The sequence below is a fragment of the Chiloscyllium punctatum genome, chromosome 19 (assembly GCF_047496795.1).
Source record: "Chiloscyllium punctatum isolate Juve2018m chromosome 19, sChiPun1.3, whole genome shotgun sequence".
Classification (NCBI taxonomy): Eukaryota; Metazoa; Chordata; class Chondrichthyes; order Orectolobiformes; family Hemiscylliidae; genus Chiloscyllium; species Chiloscyllium punctatum.
The window spans coordinates 64,733,217-64,755,963 of record NC_092757.1 but is presented as its reverse complement, the minus strand read 5'-3'; the positions used below and the strand labels follow the sequence as shown (position 1 = coordinate 64,755,963).

At 42.5% G+C, this 22,747-nt stretch overlaps 1 protein-coding gene across 10 annotated transcripts in view; it reads left to right on the top strand.

Annotated features, from left to right (window-relative positions):
- Window positions 1–22,747, top strand: part of auts2a (activator of transcription and developmental regulator AUTS2 a) — a 1,176,696-nt gene that overhangs the window by 383,287 nt on the left and 770,662 nt on the right. The window contains exon 1 of one of the 10 annotated variants that reach the window (XM_072589573.1): window positions 17,799–18,175. The exons of the other annotated variants lie outside the window; for them this stretch is intronic. Coding sequence (XP_072445674.1) covers window positions 18,128–18,175 — 48 coding nt within the window. The 5' untranslated portion in view covers window positions 17,799–18,127. Of the gene's footprint in view, window positions 1–17,798; window positions 18,176–22,747 lie in introns of those variants that run through there. 10 annotated transcript variants of the gene reach the window in all.

The window sequence follows — 22,747 nt, the reverse complement described above, 5'->3', positions numbered from 1 at the left end:
TCACATAGCAACTGGCCATTGATGTAAGTTTGCTTGCTGAGCTGAAAGGTTCTTTTTCAGATGTTTCATCACCATAAGTGGTAACATAATCAGTGAGCCTCCAGTGAAGCTTCAGCAGAAACTCACTGATGATGTTATCTAGTATGGTGATGAAATATCTGAGAATGAACCTTCCAGCTCAGTGAGCAAACTTACATCCAGAACCTCAACCTGAGCTACAAATCTTCTTAAAACTCACTAGTAAGTGGCTATCTTGTACACTCAGTATTCATAAATTAGGCTGCAAGGAAACCTTCTGATTTAATCTGTTGACAGCAAAATAAATTGTGCAATCAGCAAATCACCACTGCTTCTGTCAAGGGGCAAGCAGTAGCTAGTGGGGTACTGCAGGGATCAGTGCTTGGACCCATGCTTCCTTTCAGCTTTGTGGTTACATGCATGCACAGTCACTCTATGGTTCCACACATGGCTATCAGCATGTGCACGCTGATCATGGCATTGACTTCCAATTCCTGAAGTTGCTGCCACACAGGAACCTTAGAGGCCATTGCAGCCAGAAAGAAATGTAGAAGGATCGCTGGCTGGACCTTCAGTAATCTCACAAATCTTTATAAAGGTCGATGCAGTTGAACTGTGAGGAGGATACAGAGAATTCAGTGTGATTTGGACAAGTTGTGTGAGTGGGCAAATGCATGGCAGATGAAGAATAATATGGATAAATGTGAGGCTATCCACTTTGGTAGCAAAAACATGAAAGCAGATTACAATAGTCGCCACCATATCCATGAGGAATATGTTCTAAGGCCTACAGCGGAAGCCCGAAACTGTGGATAGGAGCGAACCCATTCATTTAAATGGGAAATTTACCTTCCCAGCAGCCCCCATGGTCCCTGGTTCTGGAATGTTCGGGCCGCAGTAAACCGTGAGTAACTGAAATGGCAGAAACTGATACCGCGGATACGGCGGTTTCCCTGTACTGCCTGAATAGCAAGAGATTAAGAAGGGGGTAGGTCCAGTGAAACTGGGGTGTCATTGTATGCCAGTCACTGAGAGTAAACATGAAAATGTAAATGGTGGTGAAGAAGGTAAAATGGTATGTTGACCTTCATATTGAGATGATTTGTCTTGCTGCAGTTGTTCAGGTGAGACCACACCTGGAGTGTTGTGTGCAGTTTTAGCCTCCTTCTGGGGAAGGATGTTCCAGCTATGGAAGGAGTGCAATGAGGGTTTACCAGAATTATTCCGGGGATAGCAGGGCAGATGTATGAAGGGAGGCTGGATTGGCAAGGTTCATATTTACTGGAGTTAAGAAGAATGAGAGGGATCTCATGAAAACTTCTCGAATTCTAATAGAAGTAGAATTTCCAGGGAAGTGCAGGTGGGATATTCCCAATGACTTGGGAATCCAGACCAAGGGACACATTTTATGAATTTGATAGACAATTTGGGACTGAGCTGAGAAATTTCTTCACTCAGAGTGCTTAGCCAATGGATCTCTCTGCCAAAGAGAATGGTTGAGACCAAAACATTGAATGTTTTCAAGAAGAAGTTAGATGTAGTATTAAAGTCCAAAAGGATCAGAGAAAGCAGGAACAGGGTACTGAGTTTGAAGATCAACCAAGATCACAATAAACAGTTGGGCAGCTTTTAAAGGGCCGAATGGCCTACACTTGCTCCTATTTTCTCTGTTTCAGTGAAAACCAAAATAGGACACTTGCTCAATTTCAGGTAACAGGAGTGTGTATAGTCGATTTGATAAGGAAAACTTTGGGGGAGATTGAATAGAGATGTTTCAAATTATGAAGGTTTTAAAGAGAGGACTTGTCTGTTTGTATAAAATGTGGGGCAGTAATGAGAGAATGTATATTCTAAGTTAATTCCCTAAGATTCCAGAGGAGGGATGAAAAATGCATTGATACAGCATTTATATCATCATCATTTCCAAGGCAGTCCTGGAAACAATGCTACAAACAGACTTAATACCAACTTTAAAGTGGATTGGGCTACACGATATATTTGAAAAAAAGTGAAGTTTGTAGAACTATGGGAAAGTACAGGAGAGTAGATCAATTGTATTCATTCCTTAAAAGACCTGGCACATTCACAATGTGCAGAATGGCTTTGTCTTTTGATTCATGATTCGACATCGGAATGACCTGTGACCAGTGTCATGGGAGATCAACGAAGGTTTTCAAAGAAACTAACTGCAGCATTTAAAATATCTGGTTTTCATTGTGTTTTTTTTAAGTAGGGACTGCGGAGGGAAACCAAAAGGGATATGGTTTCTGCTTGCAAATCTCTGCAAAGTAATAAGCTTGGCTGACCATGACTGCATTGGTTATCTGTTCTTGCCTGGTAGAATTCCACTTCTGGGAATGATTTGCTTCCAAATTCAATTGATAAATGTTTAGTCCTCTAGGACACGCAAAGACTGTGTTTTGCATTTGTAATAGGGCAAGCTTCCTAATTTCCTGCTTTCACATTGTTTATCTTCATCTGCTAGTAATTATACTGAGTTTATCTTATGTTTTATTCAATCCATTTTTTTTCTTTAAAGATAGATCAGCTGAACCATTGAAAAGGGCCAGTGCTGTCGGCATGAACTGTGTGTGCAAAGCTCACGCGTACTTGTTGTTGGAGCAGTGGGGTCTTTTAAAATTCGAATGCGATCAAGCATCCTCTTGGCTGGATTTTTCGCCTTTTCCTTCTAAGCCTTTTTTTTTAAAAAGCCTGGGTTTGATATTTGCTACACTAGTCAAATGTGTAAATCTGCCAATGATTCCAACTGATGGTAAAGAAAGCTTCCAGTGTTCAGCTTGTTAAAGCCAAACTAATGTAACTGGGTGAAACCAGGTCCATTTGTTTCACCCCACTTCCCCCTGCATTTGTGCGACTCAGCCTAGTCAGTGCTAGGTAACAAATTATGGTGGTAGACAAACTAATGAGCATTGCTAGTGGTCTTTGTTAGTGTATGAGGAAATGATAACCTTTTCTTGAGCCTCTATTTTGTCCTGTACCTGAATATTAAAGCTGAGAACAGTATGTGCGAAGCCCATATACGACAACCAAATACAAATAAAATGGAATTTTGCCTGCTACTGGAGAGAATATAATTGGGATTGGACACTGAGCATGTGAGCCTTAACCTCAGTGATTAAGTTGTATTCCAGGCATAACGTTAACTTGGGATGTGTGCGAGGTTTTAAGGCTTCAAGCTTTGTTACTCCATGGTCAAGAGCACTGCTGGATTATCCCCTCCTATTTTCTTCAACAGCCTCACCTTTGTTGTAGCCCAGAAGCTGGGCAGGCAGTCCAATACTATAACAGCCTTATTTATTTATTTATTTCATGTGTGTACACACACAAATAGACAGAGACACAGACCCACACACAATAAATTACACATCCTTTTTCAAAAAAAGAAACAAAGTTTAAGATGTATGCAGTAGGACATACCTGGAATATGGTGCATAAACCCTTCATCAGGAATGTGCTTATGCCCGAAACTTCAATTTTCCTGTTCCTTGGTTGCGGCCTGAACTGCTGTGCTTTTCTAGCACCACGCTCTCAACTCTGATCTCCAGCATCTGCAGTCCTCACTTTCTCCTGGAATTTGATGTACAAATTTGGTCCCTGTACTTGGGGAAGGGTATAATTATCTTGGACGCAGTTTCAGAGGAGATTCATGAGAATGGCACAGCACGGTGGCTCATTGGTTAGTGCTGCTGCTGCACAGTGCCAGGGAGCTGGGTTCAATTCTAGCCTTAGGCAACTGTGTGTTTGGAGTTGGCCAGTTTTCCCTGTGTCGGTGTGCGTTTCCTCCCACCGTCCAAAGATGTATAGGTTAGGTGGATTGGCCATGCCAAATTGCCATAGTGTCCAGAGATGTGCAGGCTAGGTGGACCAGGCATGATACATTCAGGGTTACAGAGATGGGGTAGGGCAGTGGGCTGCTCTCCAATGGGTCGGTATAGACTCAATGGGCCAAATGGCCTGCTTCCACAACATAAGAATTCTGTGATTCCAGAGGTTCAAGGGGCTGAATTGCGTATTTTTTTTTCTCTTAGTTCTTATGGTCTGATGTTGTTATTATGAATTGAACATTCAAAGAATACCCTTGGTTTTTCAGTGAAATCGGTCTGGGTTGTCAGCTTGTAAATATTGTGTAGAACAACCATTCAGTTTTTTTCCCTTCGCTGTGCAGAAATGTTTTTCTTTGTTTCCCCAGTGGCCAGGTTGGGAGCATGAAACTTGAGTGAGTATGTACCATTTAGTATTCCCTAGATGTTCCTGCAGCAAAGCCCTGTTCCACTGGGCTGCATAATTGCGGATTTGTGAAACATTCAGTTTGTTTGAGTGCGTTTGGCACGAGAACAAAATCTCAAACCTTGTGCGTTGTGATGGATCTTTGAAATGTTTTGTAGTTGCAGTGCTTTGAAAATATTTCCATTCCTGATTATGCCTGCCAAAAACGGTAAATGTTAATGCTGCCAGGAATTCTTGTCGGATGGTCTTTTTAGTGAGGAAAACCATAGAGCTTTATAAATGAAGCATTTGTCTGATCACAATAAATCATAAGAATGTGTGGAATCCATCGCCCATCTCTTTCGTAAATGTTCTTTATGATATCTCTTGGAGGAGACCCAGAAGCTTGTGAGATTAAAGCAACCACTGAAGGAATGAAGAGGAAGCAAAGGGTTCAGTCCACATTAAGATTTGTTTTTTTTCTTGTGGATTTAATGGAAAAATTGTGAACATACTGTGCCCTCAAGCACAGTGCAAGAGAACATCTGGGTGCTGCATAAGTCCTGGCTGTTGCTTTAACCACAATTGTTAAAAGAAAATGGAGCTTCCCTGGAGCAGTCAATAGGTACAAAATGTCCATTTTAGTCGTGGTAGCAGTCCTAATGAAAAGCCAGGTTCATAGCAACTACATCTTAAAGGTCCTTTCTTTTATAATATAAAGCATATAAATGAATAAAAAGTGTCATATCTTTTGGATTTTGTACATGTTTACCACAGAGAGATTCTCAAAGGAGTTGCATTATAATGTAGGCCTTTGCAAAGAAATATATCCACACAGGCATTTGTTTTAGATAAAATTTAGGAGCTGAAAGGTGGTCAAATTGTTAATTGACTAAATATTGAAGTTACTTCTCCAAACACTGAATACATAAGCATGTTTAAATGACCAATATCACCCTGAACCCACTGGAGTTAATTTTGTGCAACAGTGCAAATGCGCAATTTTGGATGGGTCACCTATTATACCTATTATACTTTTAAATGTAAATTAGGAGAGATGTATATTGGGAAGCTAAATTGAAACTGGCTGTTCTACCTTGTCCCACAAATTAAGATGACCGGGTAAACTTTTGTGGAGGCAACAGGATCCCAGCCGTGGAGAGTCCTGTGTTTCCCCTTTCAAGGAATGCCTGCATCATCATCCACTCAGGTATTTCACAGGTTAGGGGGGGGCCTTTTCCCCTGGGATCAAGGACCATTGGATTGGAAGTCTGTGCCACCAGGAATTATTGGGGAATTGGAGACTGGCGCCTCTAATAAGCCCGGCAGAGATGCAATGGTTGCTTTCCAGCCTAATATCCACCTTCTGCTAGAGTCATCAACACTGGATCCCATGCCTTAGGTAAGTGAGGCAGGAGTGGTTTGCAGGGTGGGGCCATTGTGTCAGAGGAGTGCAGGGCAGCAGGGTGGATCTTAGCTGGTGCACCCCATGCCTTCTGAAGCCAGGTGCTTCAGTCAGCTACTGGGTGCTTTTGAATGAAGGTCTCACCCTGGAAGACTGAGTAACCTCGGCATGCTGCCTGCATAGTGAGAGTCCTGCCCCTGCTGGGTTGATACTGGGAGTGGCAGGATTAGGCCCTTAAAGGGAGGTTAATGGCAGAGACTGGGAAGATCAAATGGGCCTTCCCACCAGAGACATTCTGACCATCCTCTCACCTGGTTAAATACCTTAAGTGTTATAATAGTGCAACTGAACTTTATCTTGTGACAATTACTGGTATCATATGGTGTGAGCAAGGTGGACTCTTGGTCACTGTAAGGTAGATTTATTGCTATTGTCCTCTGATTGTGTTCGGATGACCAAGGCCTGCTTTGCCTGTTGTGGTGGAGCAAAACCATCAGGTCGTTTAAAGACACGAGGTACATGTCTCAAACATGATGTAAGTTATTTCATGATAGCAATTCCTACAAAGCTATGTTGGTGAGGAAACCAAGATGGTGAGTTTTATTCCTTTTCAAGATCCAGAGCCGTTCTTCCAGGTTACCACATTGGATGGAACTTAATGAACTCCTCAACATTAATCCTGACAGTCGCAAGCGTCTTGCACAACACCTGCAATTACTGAGGTTACCTCAGGAGAGGGTTTAAGATCCTGGCCTATGTTGGAGAATAGTTTATGACTACCTGTTTGTTTGCGAACTGAATAAAACACTCACTCATTCATAAAGCATTCATTAACAGCTTTATACTGGGAGCTTCAAGAGCAAGTTTTCACTGAGCTCACAATCTAAGATCCGAGCTACCATTTTGCAATTCACTTGTTTAAATTAAGCAAAGATGACTCATCAACATAGTGAAAGGTAGAGCATTGATTATTTTATGTCATTATGCAACGACAACTCACAAAAATTAGCCTCGCTTAGCTCCATTGTTATTGACTAGGTGCGCTTGCTCCCGATATTTTCTCAATGATTTTTGCAGTTGTCTTCAAATCTAGCGTCAGATCCCCTATCTCTATGTCTAACCTCTTATGACTAGGTACCCTGCATCCTTGGAGGTCACCTTTTTTATTCATTCATGGATGCGGATGTCACTGACTGACCATAATTTATCGCTTGTCCTGAGAAGGTGATGGTGAACTGCATCAAATGTGATAGCAGGTGTACATCCGAGGAAGGTGAGGCATGAAAGAACATAACTCAAAGCTGCATCACCTAGTGCTGTGTTTTTGTCAAAAAATGAACACCCCTACCTAACCGGCACCTTGATTGAGTCTCCAGGATTGTTGTATCCAAGATAACTTCTAAAATTAGACTGAAGCACGTTTGTTCTTCTGATCACAGTTTACAGGAAAGGTAATGGATATAAGCAAATAAGCATTTAATTATAGTCTCTGAGAACTTTAGTTAGTCATTCCCTGTGAGCTTTTAGCCTTGTACAAATCTCACTGCTCATCTGATTTTTCCCCAAATTTCTCGCCATGGCCCATATCATCCAGGGACTGGGAAGATCCCGCCCATAGAAATGTACATGCACAAATATTATCACTTGTTAGTGTATTGGCAGACAAGCATGAAGGAATGTTTGATTGACAAACACACTGAGTAAAATGTGTGAGATTTTTAATGAGTACTAATCTGCAGTCAGTTACTGGGAAACAAAAATCCCAGTGTATTTTGTGGAATCAATATGTAGCACACAATGGTGAAACTGACAATTTTAATTTGCTACTGTGGAGTATATGTCTCCTTTAGCTTTTCTCAATGTTGCCTTTCGTATACACCCAAAAGCCGCGGCAGAGCCACAGACAGCAGTTTTCAATTTTTTGTCTTATTGGCTAGAGATTTCCAACAGTTAATCTGAGATAGGGCCTGGCAATTCTTTAATCTAAATAGCTTTTATAGCTCTTCTCGAGATCCAGGAAAAGTGGGATGCTTTCCTGCCAAACTGCAAACCTCTTCAACCTCCAACTTTTGGCTCCTTCAGAAAGACTCCAGCCTCTCCCAGTTATAATTTCTCAGTCACAAACATCCATCCAACCTTCTCAGCCATTACTTGTGAGCTCCCTTGCCGCGGCTGGGGATTATATCTATGAGTCTTCAGCTATATACTCCTCCCCTGGTGTTTCGTCCTGCCCAATGACGAGGCTGCCCCTTTAGGTGTCTGCTGATAAGTGGCTATTCAATAGATTCTGCCATTATGGTTTGCAGGGTTAACAATTGTCAGGCTTTACTGGACTGGTCCATTAACTTTGGCTTACCCCTAATTTCCTGTTGTTGTTGTGTTGCAACCACTATGAAGAAAATCAGCAGGTATAAGTCTGTTATATAATCTGTCTGGCTAATTCTTTCCACGACTATATACTACCAGTGAGATGAGTGGAAAGCATGAGACAAGTCAAGAACAATTAGGGATGGGAAATAAATTCTAGCCTTGCTGGCAATGTCCATGTCCCTTGAATTGAGGAAGAGGGCTGACTTTTCTACTCTGAGGGCTGGGATCTGAGAAAAGAAAGACTCATTTTGTCGTTCTAAATGGTTTTCATAACTTGAATGTTGCAAAGCCCTTCTCAACCAACAAATACTTTTTAAATAGTAATTGTTACTGTTGCAATGGAAAGAATAGATCTAACCAGGCAGCACTCAATGGTGATACCATGCACAAAAGAAAGGCAATCTGTTCTCTTTCTCCAAGCCAATATTTATTATCTTCATGGCTAATGTGAAATGAAGTGAAAGTAAAATGCTACAACAAAAACAGAAGTTGCTGGAAAAGCTCAGCAGGTTTGTCAGCATCTGTGCAGAGAAATCGGGAGTTAATGTTTCATGTCCGGTGACCCTTCCTCAGAACTAATGGTGGCTAGGAAAATGTTAGTTTATATGTAGAAGATAGGGTAGGGGGAGGAGATAAGAAGAAGGAAATCCCCGGTCAAATACCAGGAGTGACAGTGAAATTAATGACGATGGACAAGAAAAAGATTGGAATGGAAATCCTGATGGAGAGAGGAACAGAGCGTCTTCAAGGTGGGAATGCCTGGAAGGGATGTGGTAGTGAGTTAAATACTAAATAAAAACTGAAAGAAATGCAGATGCTGTCAATCAGAAAATACTGTAGATGCTAGAAAACGAAATAAAAACAGATAATGCTGGAGAAACTAAGCAGTTCTGGCAACATCTGTGGAGAGATAAACAGAGTTAATGATTCATAAGAACCAGGAGCAGGAGTAGGCCATCTGGCCCCTTGAGCCTTCTCCATCATTCAATAAGATCATGGCTGATCTCTTCATGGATTCAGCTCCACTTACCCGCCCGCTCACCATAACCCTTAATTCCTTTACTGTTCAAAAATCTGTCTGTGTTTGTCTTAAAAATATTCAGCAGCTTCACTGGGCAGGGAATTCCACAGATTCACAACCCTCCTCAACTCAGTCCTCAATCTGCTCCACATTACTTTAAGATTATGCCCCCCATTCTAGTTTCACTCGCTATGTGATCAACTAACCTGATTGAATTTTTTGAAGAAGTATCGAAGAGGATCGATGAGGGCAGAGCAGTGGACACGATCTATATGGACCTCAGTAAGGCACTCAACAAGATTGCTCGTGGTATTCTGGAATACAGGAAGAACCAGCTATTTGGATACAGACCTGGCTCAAAGGTAGAAGACAGAGGGTGGTGGTGGAGGGTTGCTTTTCAGACGGGAGGCCTGTGACCAGTGGTATGTTGCAAGGATCGGTGCTGGGTCCACTGCTTTCCATCATTTATATAAATGATTTGGATGTGAACATGGAAGGTATGGTTTATCAAGTTTGCACGTGACACCAAAATTGGAGGTGTAATGGACAGCAAAGGTTACCTCTGAGAACAATGGGATCCTGATCAGATGGGCCAGTGGGCTGAGGAGTGTCAGATGATGTTTAATTTAGATAAATGTGAGGTGCTGCATTCTGGAAAGGCAAATCAGAGCAGGACTTATACACTTAATGAAAAGGTCCTGGGGAGTGTTGCCAAATAAAGAAACCTTCGAATTCAGGTTCATAGTTCCTGGACCGTCCCAGGTAGTCAGGATAGTGAAGAAGGCTTGCCTTTATTGGTCAGTACATTGAGTATAGGAGTTGGGAGGTCATGATATGGCTGTAAAGGACATTGGTTTGGCCACAGTTGGAATATTGCATTAAATTCTCGTCTTCCTTCTATAGGAAGGATGTTGTGAAACTTGAAAGAGTTCAGAAAAAATTAGAAGCATGTTGCCATGATTGGAGGGTTTGAGGCTGAATAGGCTGGAGCCATTTTCCCTGAAGTGTTGGAGGCTGAGGGGTGACCTTTTCGAGGCTTATAAAATCATGAGTGTCATGGATTGGGTAAATAGACAAGGTCTTTTCCCTGGGTGGGTGAGTCCAAAACTAGAGGACATAGGTTTAAAGTGAGAAGGAACATATTTAAAAGGGACCTGAGGGGCAACTTTTTCACACAGATGGTGGTGTGTGTGTGGAATGGACTGCCTGAGGAGGTGGTAGAGGCTGGTACAATTACAACATTTAAAAGGCAACTGGATGGGTATAGGAATAGGAAGGGTTTGGAGGGAAATGGGCCAAGTGCTGGACTAGATTAGATTAGGATATCTGGTCAGCATGGTTGAGTAGGAATGCTGTACAGCTCTATGTCTCAATGATTCAAAGTCTATATGACTCTTCTTCAAAACTAATATTTCTGCAGAAGAATCGCATTGGATTCGAGACATGAACACTGTTTCTGTCTCCATAGATGCTGCCAGACCTGCTGAATTTCTCCATTTTCTGCAGTGAAATGAATTTGATAAGAATCATGTTGGATTTAAACACAAGTGGGTGAACTGTTGAAAATACTTTGTTTGAATTCTTACATGTGGATCATGACTGAGTAAAATAAGCTGAAATTTGAAGAGAATCAGTGTCTTTTTTAATGTCATGTATGGTGCCGTGAAAGTGTTTGAGGAACGAAAGATAATATAAACAGGAGTTTGGGATAAACTTCCTGAGCTTTAGCTAGGCCACCCACCAGCAGTGGTACGTGAAATGCTGGCAATTTTCTAACTTTGTTAATGCAGCTGGGTACTGAACTAAATTGGATCTTGACTACATGCATATGTCTGACATAATTAGATCTACATCAAACAGTGAGCTTTTATTTTCAGCCTGACAATGAAACTCACAAAGCCATCGAAGTCCGTTACATTTTGGTCTCTGTACCACACCAGTTACAGTAAATGTAGGGCATTATCAGTTTAACATTTGGCTCCAAAGTACAGCAAAAATCCAAATCCCCAGGATAATCTCACTTGTTACTTGATGAAGTATAATAGATAGTTTGTCTTTCTCGGATTATATACTTCTCAGTTGTTCCAAGTAGGAAGTGCCCACTGTGTTGGGTTCACAGTTGGAGACTCAGGTTTACAAAGTTCAGGTGAGGACAGAATCAGACTCCGATACAATCTTCTTGTAATCCTCCGTGTTAACACCTGAGCTGAAGGCTTACAGCATGAATCATGTGGACGTCAGACAGAGTAACAGACAATATCCACAATATCTGTGCAACTGTACCCTTGTCAATGCCTTCAAGAGCAAAATCAGCAGTAAACATGAAGAAATGATATTTGACTATTGTATATTAAATTAGTTAGTTTTACTTGTCAATAGTTTTGTGTGAAGATAAAAGTGGCCACAATGATGATCCATATGGCATAGGAATGAATCCACTTTAGAACCCAGTGTGCATGAAGGGTCTCCAAATGTATTATTGACCTTATTGCTAATAGCTTCACATTAGCTGAACACCTTGAATGAACAGTCTGTAACCCTTTTCCTTTACCTCCTCAATTGACAGATGCCAATTCATTTTTATATGGTCCATGATTCCTGTTCCAACATCTATTAATTTGCATTACATCAATGCATTAAAGCACAGTTACCACTTCAGCCTATTTGTTTAATTGACTTGGATGTCTTTGCATACCATCAATCTCCTTTACTCCAGTCATTGAGCCACATAATTTGGTGACAGAGGCTGATTTATTGATATTATTAGGAATGTTAGATATCTAAATCTGATATAATAATGTACCTGCTGGACTCTGCTTGCTTGCACACCATCTATCAAGAGGGGGGGAGTGGTGCTGGTGTAATTACGGAAGATCAACTGTTCTACATAGCCAACAAAGAGACAGGCATAGCTGGGGCCCCCATACATGTGCCTGTGGCTACCCCTTTGGTCTGGAGGAAGTGGGAGGATTCGAAGGAGAAATTGTTATGGGTGAGGACCAGTTCGGCCAAACAAATGAGTGTCGGTGGAAGGGTACTGTTGGGGACGTCGGGAGAGGGAAAAATGGAGGGCTTGGAGGCCCTGGTCATGGCGGATGGAGGTGTCGAGGGATTGGATATCCATGGTGAAGATGAGGCATTGGGGGCCGTGGAAATGGACGTCTTGGAGGAGGTGGAGGGCGTGGGTGGTGTCTCAAACGTATGTGGGGAATTCCTGGACTAGGGAGGATAGGACAGTGTCGAGGTAGGTAGAAATGAGTTCAGTGGGGCAGGAGCATGCTGAGACAATGGGTCAGCCAGGGTGGTCAGGCTTGTGGATCTTGGGAAGGAGGTAGAACCGGGCAGTGCGGAGTTCCCGGACTATGAGGTTGGAAGCTGTGGGTGGGAGATCTCCTGAGGTGATGAGGTTCTGTATGGTCTGGGAGACGATGGTTTGGTGATGGGGGGGGGTGGAGTCATGGTCGAGGGGGCGGTAGGAAGAGGTGTCCTCGAGTTAGCTGGAAGTTTGGAACCCTAACTCGAGGACACCTCTTCCTACCGCCCCCTCGACCATGACTCCACCCCCCATCACCAAACCATCGTCTCCCAGACCATACAGAACCTCATCACCTCAGGAGATCTCCCACCCACAGCTTCCAACCTCATAGTCCGGGAACCCCGCACTGCCCGGTTCTACCTCCTTCCCAAGATCCACAAGCCTGACCACCCTGGCTGACCCATTGTCTCAGCATGCTCCTGCCCCACTGAACTCATTTCTACCTACCTTGACACTGTCCTATCCTCCCTAGTCCAGGAATTCCCCACATACGTTTGAGACACCACCCACGCCCTCCACCTCCTCCAAGACTTCCGTTTCCCCGGCCCCCAATGCCTCATCTTCACCATGGGATATCCAATCCCTCTACACCACCATCCGCCATGACCAAGGCCTCCAAGCCCTGCGTTTTTTCCTCTCCCGACGTCCCCAACAGTACCCTTCCACCGACACTCATTTGTTTGGCCAAACTGGTCCTCACCCTTAACAATTTCTCCTTCGAATCCTCCCACTTCCTCCAGACCAAAGGGGTAGCCACAAGCACATGTATAGGGGCCCCAGCTATGCCTGTCTCTTTGTTGGCTACGTAGAACAGTTGATCTTCCGTAATTACACCAGTACCATTCCCCACCTCTTCCTCCGCTCCATTGATGACTGCATTGGCGCTGTCTCGTGCTCCTGCGAGGAGGTTGAGCAAATCATCAACTTCACCAACACATTCCACCCTGACCTTAAATTTACCTGGACCATCTCTGACACCTCCCTCCCCTTCCTGGACCTCTCCATCTCTATTAATGATGACCAACTTGACGCTGACATTTTTACAAACCCACCGACTCCCACAGCTACCTGGATTACACCTCTTCCCACCCTACCTCTTGTAAAAATTCCATCCCGTATTCCCAATTCCTCCGCCGTATCTGCTCCCAGGAGAACCAGTTCCACCACAGAACACACCAGATGGCCTCCTTCTTTAGAGACTGCAATTTCCCTTCCCATGTGGTTAAAGATGCCCTCCAATGCATCTCGTCCACATCCCGCACCTCTGCCCTCAGACCCTACCCCTCCAACTGTAACAAGGATAGACTGCCCCTGGTTCTCACCTTCCACCCTACTAACCTTCGCATAGACCAAATCATCCGCCAACATTTCCGCCAACTCCAAAAAGACCACACCACCAGTGATATATTTCCCTCCCCACCCCTTTCCGCCTTCTGCAAAGACCGTTCTCTCCATGACTACCTGGTAGGTCCACGCCCCCCTACAACCCACCCTCTCATCCTGGCACCTTGCCCTGCCACTGCAGGAATTGCAAAACCTGCGCCCACACCTCCTCCCTCCCCTCCATCCAAGGCCCGAAAGGAGCCTTCCACATCTATCAAAGTTTTCCCTGCACATCCACCGATATCATTTATTGTATCCATTGCTCCAGATGCGGTCTCCTCTACATTGGGGAGACTGGCCTGCACCAATCAACCAAACCGCCCCGTGGCCCAACATTTCAACTCCCCCCCCCCTCCCCCGCCCCTCCCCCACCCCTCCCCTCCCCTCCCCTCCCCTCCCCTCCCGCCATCTGCCGAGGACATGGAGGTCCTGGCCTCCTTCACCGCCGCTCCCTCACCACCAGACGCCTGGAGGAAGAACGCCTCAGCTTCCGCCTCGGAACACTTCAACCCAGGGCATCAATGTGGACTTCAACAGTTTCCTCATTTTCCCCTTCCCCCACCTCACCCTAGTTCCAAACTTCCAGCTCAGCACTGTCCCCATGACTTGTCCTACCTGCCTATCTTCTTTTCCACCTATCCACTCCACCCTCCTCTTTGACCTATCACCTTCATCCCCTCCCTCACTCTCTTATTGTACTCTATGCTACTTTCTCCTCACCCCCACCCTCCTCTAGCTTATCTCTCCACCCTTCAGGCCTTATTCCTGATGAAGGGCTTTTGCCCGAAATGTCGATTTTACTGCTCCTCGGATGCTGCCTGCACTGCTGTGCTCTTCCAGCACCACTAATCCAGAATCTGGTTTCCAACATCTGCAGTTATTGTTTTTACCTATCTATACATTCATCTTATCCTGTGTTCATTCTTGCTATTAGTTCACACATTCAATTAGCAGTACACTTCCCACCACATCTATATTTCAGTTTAGTCTGTATGATCAACATAGCTATTTATTTTGGATTCAGTCCTCCTGACGATATCAACACCTTATTTCACCTTCCGGTGCGTAATTTGACTTTTATCTGAAGCTTCCCCCACCTCTTGTCAGTAACTCTTGTTGCTTCTCTTGATCTGCAGCCTGCTGAGTCATTATTAGATTTTCATTTTCACTCTTTCTTGCAGCCCTTCACTGTCCTGCCACTGAATACCCCTACTTCTCTTCTGTCAAACAAACACTGCAGTTGTGCACGTTCTTTGAAATGCAAAGTGATTGTGTCACTTACCAAAGGTATTGAAGCAGTTGCAAGGCCAATTGGATAGACAACTAACCAGGTTTTCTTCAATTAAGGAAAAGTGAATGGTAAAAGCTTGCTTCGATTATCTTGTGAATATCGAGGACTTAATTTGTGATTAACAATTTCCGGTCAGCAGGTTTGCTATAGGTGCTTTGAGTACTAAAGCTAAAAATCACACAACACCAGGTTATAGTTGAACAGGATTAATTGGAAGCACACTAGCTTTCGGAGCTTCCAATTAAACCTGTTGGACTATAACCTGGTGTTGTGTGATTTTTAACTTTGTACACCCTAGTCCACCACCGGCATCTCCAAATCTTGAGTAATAAAGGCAGCTTTTCAGCCAACTGTTGGGAAACCCTTTTTGAAAGCTGTCTAATCCTCAAATAGCAATGGCCCTGGCAACATCTTGTGTGTTACATAAGACAGTGTGTCCTCCGACTGACTGCAAACAATACTATATTAGACCTGCAGGTGATAGTGTAAAAAAAACACACCATACATTTCCTATCCAACACAGGATGCTTCTCTGTCATGCTCAATAACAGCCAAAGTTATCTTCGAGAAATTTCTTTCAGGTCATTGATTCACATGGAAAATTCTTCGATAATATTTTTGTTACAAAAAAATGTCAGTTACTCTGAGTCTACAGAATAATTACTTCATCAATACAAAATTCTTGCTAAACATAGGTCTCAGATTGATAAAAATTCAGGCCACAGCCAATCGCATTTAAGAAGCATATCAGAGTTGCCAGACATTTCATCCATTTTCTGATCTGGAATCTCAACAAGTAATTAAATTTTGAAATTACACTGCTCATTTCCATTGTTAACCAATTAAATTGAGCAGCAAGATGCATTTATATAGCAACTTATAATATATTAAAATGACCCACAATGTTTTATTGAAGCAATTATCCAACAATACTTGACATGGATACATGTAAGGAGGTATAATTACCCAAGTCTGTGGTGGTTGCTGGGACATGAAATGCATTCAAGGAAGAGATAGAGTTTAATGAGTTCATATGTGGAAGGATTCTGGAGAGCAGGCAGGAAAGTGGAGGCGAGGCTGAGATGAGATCAGCCAGGATCACATTGAATGGCAGTGCAGGCTCAAGGGCTGAATTGGCTCCTCCTCCTCGATCTTATAAGGGCAGATTGCCAAAAGCTTGGTCAAATACTTGCCATTTTGGGAACTGAGAGAGGCAGAGATATTTAGGCAGAGAATTCCAGAGTTTAGGATCTAAGTACCTGAAGGCATGGATGAATTATAGTGAAACGATGGTATTCAAGGGAACGCAGGAGCTTTGTGGGGCTGGAGCAAATTACAGAGTTAGGGAGTATCAAGGAAGGATTTGTAAACAGGGATAAAAATATTAAAATTGAGAAATTTGCATAATTTACATTGAACTGGGGTTGTACTTGTATAATGATTAGAATTTGTGGCTTTGATACAGATACAGTTCCATCCTAGCAGCAGGATTATGCATTTTACAACGGCAACATAGCCAATCCAGAACAAGGTAGATAGAATAGAAATTGCTCAAGAAACTTGGCAGATCTGAGGAGGGTGCAATAGAGTTAACATTTTGAAATGTTAGGGGGAGGTCTTGTGCTATATTTATCAAAAATATAAAGAAAGGCAAATATTTGGTCATTGGGTTAGGTACCACTTCAGTTTCAAGTGTCTGCTTGAGCAAATAGAATATTCTGAACTGTATCACAGCTGATCTAATGAACTGCTTCCCTGCTCACTGAAGGCGCAATGTCAGATGATGGAGTCAAAAATATACCCAATTGCCTTGTCAGATGATGATCAGCAGACACTTCACACTGTTCATTGTTTTTTATAAAATTATAGTTAAAGTAATTGCAATGTTTGAGAAATCACAATAAGGTTGTACTAGATGGCTGTCTTGGAACTATAAAGTACTGATGTTTGTTCAAGCTGGATAAAACCAATTGGGGGTTTTCTATAACTGTATAATGTGATATGCCATAGGCATAGTTGATCTTTGCCAAAATACCTGGTGTTTTATCATCGGCAGTTAGTTGCTGTTTGACTTTGGTACGTTACGCTGAAAAAATGTCCTATCTGTTTGTTCAGAGCTCATTTCAACCACAGTTCTGTCTATGAAGGGATAACATCCGAGCTTACTGTACTACATCTATCCCAAATTATACTTGGCATGTAAAACAAACAAATATAAGTGAACACATATAAGGAAACAATTGTACCTCAACAAACACCATGATTTTTAAAAAAAAACTTTTTATATTAATGATGCCAAAACAGTGCAGTTTCAAACATAACCATTTCTGAGAAATTTGGGAATGACAGGGTTAAATTTCACATTTATGTTTTGCTCCAGATGTTCTCCTCATATCATCATTGATGTACTAAAGTACTGCACAATAACACATATGGAGTGTGCAGTACACAACAGAGTAAGATGTTGATCGGGAGAGGGAAACAAGTGAGTCTCACAATGTTATATTGTTGTGTCTTGCAACTGCTGGCTAAACAAGCTTGATGACAAATTCTTACGAAACTCGATGTGAAAGGGCTGGCTCAGTCAATCTCCTGGTAATTATTTTCAGAATCTGTGTTCTGTTATTTTGATGTGGCACTAGGGCGCAGTCCCGAATGTGAACTCGGACGGACTGCAGTTTCCTGTCAGAATAATGTTTAGCCAGGTGTTAATGCATGTCTGGAGGGGAAGCGTTGGATTTCATTATCCATTCCACAGAGGGATTGGCCTCCTGGGACTGGGCCAGGTCTGAAGCCTCTTGGCTTACTGACATGTGCCATTTGTGATGAATGCAGCTGAAGTCCATTTGAGAAATTCTCTTGTCATGCAGCCAATCTGTCAGAGCCACGCAGAGCTAAGCTTTGAGGAAGCAGGGCTCAGTAGCAAGCTCGGAGTGTTTTAGGGCAGAATATTACAGAAAAACCTTCACTGCTTGCCTCTTGGAAAGCATCTATCATACAGGAAACCTGCTGCTACTTAGCTCTTTGGAACAGACATCAGTTTCTTTTATTTTGAAGTGTTTTTGGTTGTTCCTGTGAGGAGCAGGAGGTGAGGCAATGATTAAATCGAGCTGGTTCTATGTCAAGTTCAAGTACGCGGAGAAGGTAAGTCAATATGTTTTCCTCTTTATTATGTCCCAAGGTGAGGCAGTTCCTCCCTGCAGACCAGTCCTTATGGTAGACAGTATCCGTGTGTCGGCTGAGGAGGAGAATAAGCACTGCTTCAGTAGACTTGTGGCATTTTTCTTTCTCAATTCTTTCGATACAATGGATGCTGTGTCATGGGTAATTTGTGCTGACAGACACCTGCCTGAAGTTAACTGGAAATAAAAGTGGTCATTTTGTTTTAGGCTGTGGGCTCTGGTTGTCTTAATTTTGCGGTTCTTCATGGATGTTAATGCGGTCCTGAACTATTGAAGCTGCCGTTGTCACACCAGCAAGAACCATAACTTGCAGCCCATGTAGTGAAATTGTATTTGAACTTATCTTCAGTGAGTAGGGACTCTACACTTGTGTTTTACAACAGGGCAGAATGAAATAAGCAGCAATAAGAAGTGGAAGAATTGTTGCAGAGTTCTTGAGAAATATGTAGTCACAAGTGTATTAAAGGAATCAATGCTGACTGTGATATCTTAATATACACAGTGGTATGGTTTAATGTAATACTACTTTAGTGTGTAATGCTTTGATAATGTACACAAGGAATAAGCTTCCTAATTTTTTATAAGTTGCATAGTATTTCTGTGTAATGTCCAAGAATTATTTTTTTTAAATATTCACCATTGACTCATTCTGTGAAACAAACAAAAACAGGCTGACCCCTCCCCACAATCTGGAATTCAATAAATCCATAATAACAGTTGTTTATATTTTTGTTTTCTAACATGAATTTCTTGTAATGTGTCTGTTCATGAATAAAGATGAGAAGCTTATCACTGTGTTTGATGGAACTCTGCATCATACAACCAACACCGGTATTAGGGATGGCTTTTATCAGCTATCTCACTTATCTCCTTGAGTAGAAATCATTTTGCTTTGTATGAATTGAGTTTGAATTAATATCATCCTGAAATATTCCAGAAGTCAACCACAGTAGTCAGGCATTTTCTGTTAACTTTACTGGGGGTTTCCAGGCAGATCAGGAATCACACTGAAGTCAATATTTGCCAAGGTTCTGCTGTGTCACATTTCCATTTTGAGCTATTAGCAAAATATGTTATTACTTGTGGTCAGTGACCCATTCTTCGCTATCCCTGTGTGCGTGCTGCATATTTGAGTCTGATTTTAACTCTGCATTATAAGTGAAAGCATTTGAATGAGTTAAAATCTTGTCCTTTTGTGCTTGCTCCAATTCTGTCTTTGTTCTTCCTTTGGCCTCATTTTCTATTTATTCACTCTTATGTCAGTTCTATCTTTGCTAGCTGCTCCCCACGTTTTTCTTTAGACAAGCTCTTCATTAACTACACCTCAAAGACCAAAATGGAGTTATGCCTCACAAATCCCTCAAAGCCTTTCCTATCCATGTATTTGTCTATATGTATTTCAAAAAGTATAATTGTACCTGCCTCTACTACTTCCTCTGGTAGTTCGTTCCATATATACACCATCCTGTGTGTGAAAAAATTGCCCCTCAGCTTCATTTTAAGTCTTGCCCCTCTCAACTTAAACCCATGCCTTCCAGTATAATAACATCCTTCCTATACCAGGGCAACCAGAATTGTATGCAGTACTCCAAATGTGGCTCTACTGATAGCTGGTACAGCCGTAATATAATGTTCCAACTCCTGTACTCAGTACTTTGACCAATGAAGGCAAGGGTGCCACATGTTGCCTTCACCACCCTGTCTACCTGTGACACTACTTTCAAGGAACATGTAACTGCACCCCTAGGTCTCTCTGCTCAGCAGCACTTTCCAGCACTATACCATTAATTGTGTAAGTCCTGCTTTGGATCTGTTCCGTTACCCTTTTTTATTTTTATTTTACTTAATAATTCTTTTGATGTTTTGAGAATTTGCCCTTCTCTACTTATTTCCCTCAGTCCTACAACGTCTTGAACCCACCATAGCTCTAACCTTAACACAATTATGTCTCTCTACCCCTTCCTTTGCCTCATCATTGGTGGCCTTGCAAAAGTTCAATATGGATGTAGGTTTGCTCGCTGAGCTTGAAGGTTCAGTTTCAGACGCTTGGTCACCATAGTAGGTAACATCATCAGTGAACCGCTGGATGAAGCACTGGTGGTATGGCCCACTTTTTATTTGTGTTTAGGTTTCCTTGGGTTGGTGACATCATTTCCTGTGGTGATGTCATTTCCTGTTCTTCTCATAGGGTGGTAAATGGGATCCAAATCAATGTTTGTTGATAGAGTTCCAGTGGGAATGCCATGCTTCTAGGAATTTTCGCGTGTGTTTCTGTTTGGCTTGTCCTAGGACATGCGTGAGAATTCCTAGAAGCGTGGCATTCCAACCAGAACTCTATCAACAAACACATTGATTTGGATCCCATTTATCATCCCTGAGAAGAACAACAGGAAATGACATCACCACAGTAAATGGCATCACCAACTCAAGGAGACCTAAACACACAAATAAAAAGTGGGCCATGCCACCAGTGCTTCATCCGAAGGCTCATTGATGATATTACCTAGTATGGTGATGAAACATCTGAAATTGAACCTTCCAGCTCAGCAAGCAAACCTACATCCAGAACCTCAACCTGAGCTACAAATCTTTTCAACTCACTAAAAGTTCTATATATTTGATGAATTATCCAAATTGGGAGCCATGGATACAAAATTTGTTTCAAGGTCAGAGTTAGAGGGTGGTGGTGGAAGGTCTTTTTTGGACTGGAGGCCTGTGACCAGTGGTATGCTGCAAGGATTGGTGCTGTGTCCACTGCTCTTTGTCATTTATATAAATGATTTGAATGTGAATACAGGAGGTGTGATTAGTAAATTTGCAGGTAATACCAAAATTGTTGGTGTAGTAGACAGGGACGAATGTTATCTCGGAGTACGGGACCTTGGTCAGATAGACCAATGGACCAAGTAGTGGCAGCAGGAGTTAATTTAGATAAATGTGAGGTGTTGCATTTTGATAAGGCAAATCAGGGCAGGACTTTTATAGGTAGGGCCTGGGGAGTGTTGCTGAACCAAGGGACCGATGGGTGCAGGTGCGTAGTTTCTTGAAAGTGGCGTTGCAGGTAGACAGGTGGTGAAAAATGCCTTTGACATACTTGCCTTCATTAGTCAATGCATTGAGTATAAGAGTTCAGATGTCACATTGCAGCTGTACAGAATATTTGTGAGGCTGCTACTGGAATACCTCATGCAATTCTAGTCTCCCTGCAGTAGGAAAGATAATGTTATACTTGGAAGAGTTCAGAAAAGATTTACAAGGATGTTGCTGTGGTTGGAGGGTTAGACTTATAGGGAGAGGCCGAGTAGGCTTGGGCTGTTTTTCCTGGTGTGTCAGAGGCTGAGAGTTGACCTTATGGAGGAATATAACATCACGAGGGGCACGGATAGGATGAATAGCCAAGGTCTTTTCCCCAAGGTAGAGGAGTCCAAAACTAGAGGGCATAGGTGTAAATTGAGAGGGGAAAGATTTAAAAGGGACCTGGGGCGGGGGCAGAAGGTGATGTATATATGAAATGAGCCACCAGAGTAAGCAGTGGAGGCTGGTACAATTACGATATTCAAAAGGCATCTGGATGGGTATATGGTTAGAGGGAAATAGGCCAAATGCTGGCAAATGGGACTAGATCAGTTTAGGATATCTGGTCAGCATGGACGAGTTGGACTGAAGGGTCTGTTTCTGTGCTGCATAACTCTGTAACTCTATGACCCTATGCTCTGCCTCTTTATCTCTTCCTCTTTAAAGACCTTCCCTTAAAACCCACTTCTTTAACCGCAGCATTGGTCAGTCCTCCTCACATCCCCTTTCTTTCCTTACAATTCATTTATTCTCACACATCCCTTCAATGCACCATGTTGATCATTGACGTATACAATATAGTATGTTTAATGTCTGGAATAAGCAGCAATTGCACAAGTTCAGATTATTATAGCTAGTGTGGTAAAATTTTATTTTTATGTGTAATTTTTTTTGAAAATGTGCATGAAACGGAACCATTTAAATTCAAGTGATTCATTTAAGGAAATAATTCACTTCTTCAAAGGAGACTGGAGTAAATTCTTTGATTTAAACAGTTGCAGGACACTGCCCATCATTCATCATAGCAAAAGGTTCTCTGTGGAATGGCATTTTGTCCGCTCTGAGGAAAATGTCAACATTGCCTCAGTGTGATTATTATTGAGTTGACATACTTTCGTCTTTTATTGTCATGAAGCCAGTGTTACCTACCTTCTGTGGAACTGTATATTAACGTCAGAGGAACATCCTGTGAAGAAAGGAAGTGTGCTGCACTTGGAAACATTCTTAATCAAATCTGAAAGGGAAGTTTCAGCACCATGATTTTAGCAAAGCCTGTGCATCATTTACAAAGCTCAAGCCAGGAGTATTATAGAATACTCCCTACTTGCTAATAAAAGTGCTGTTGTAACAACACTGACACTCAGTTCACACTGCTTCTACTATCTACAAGATGCACTGCAAAAATTCACCAGTGCCCCTCAGACAGGATTTCAAAACTAGACGGCCTTCACCTAGAAGG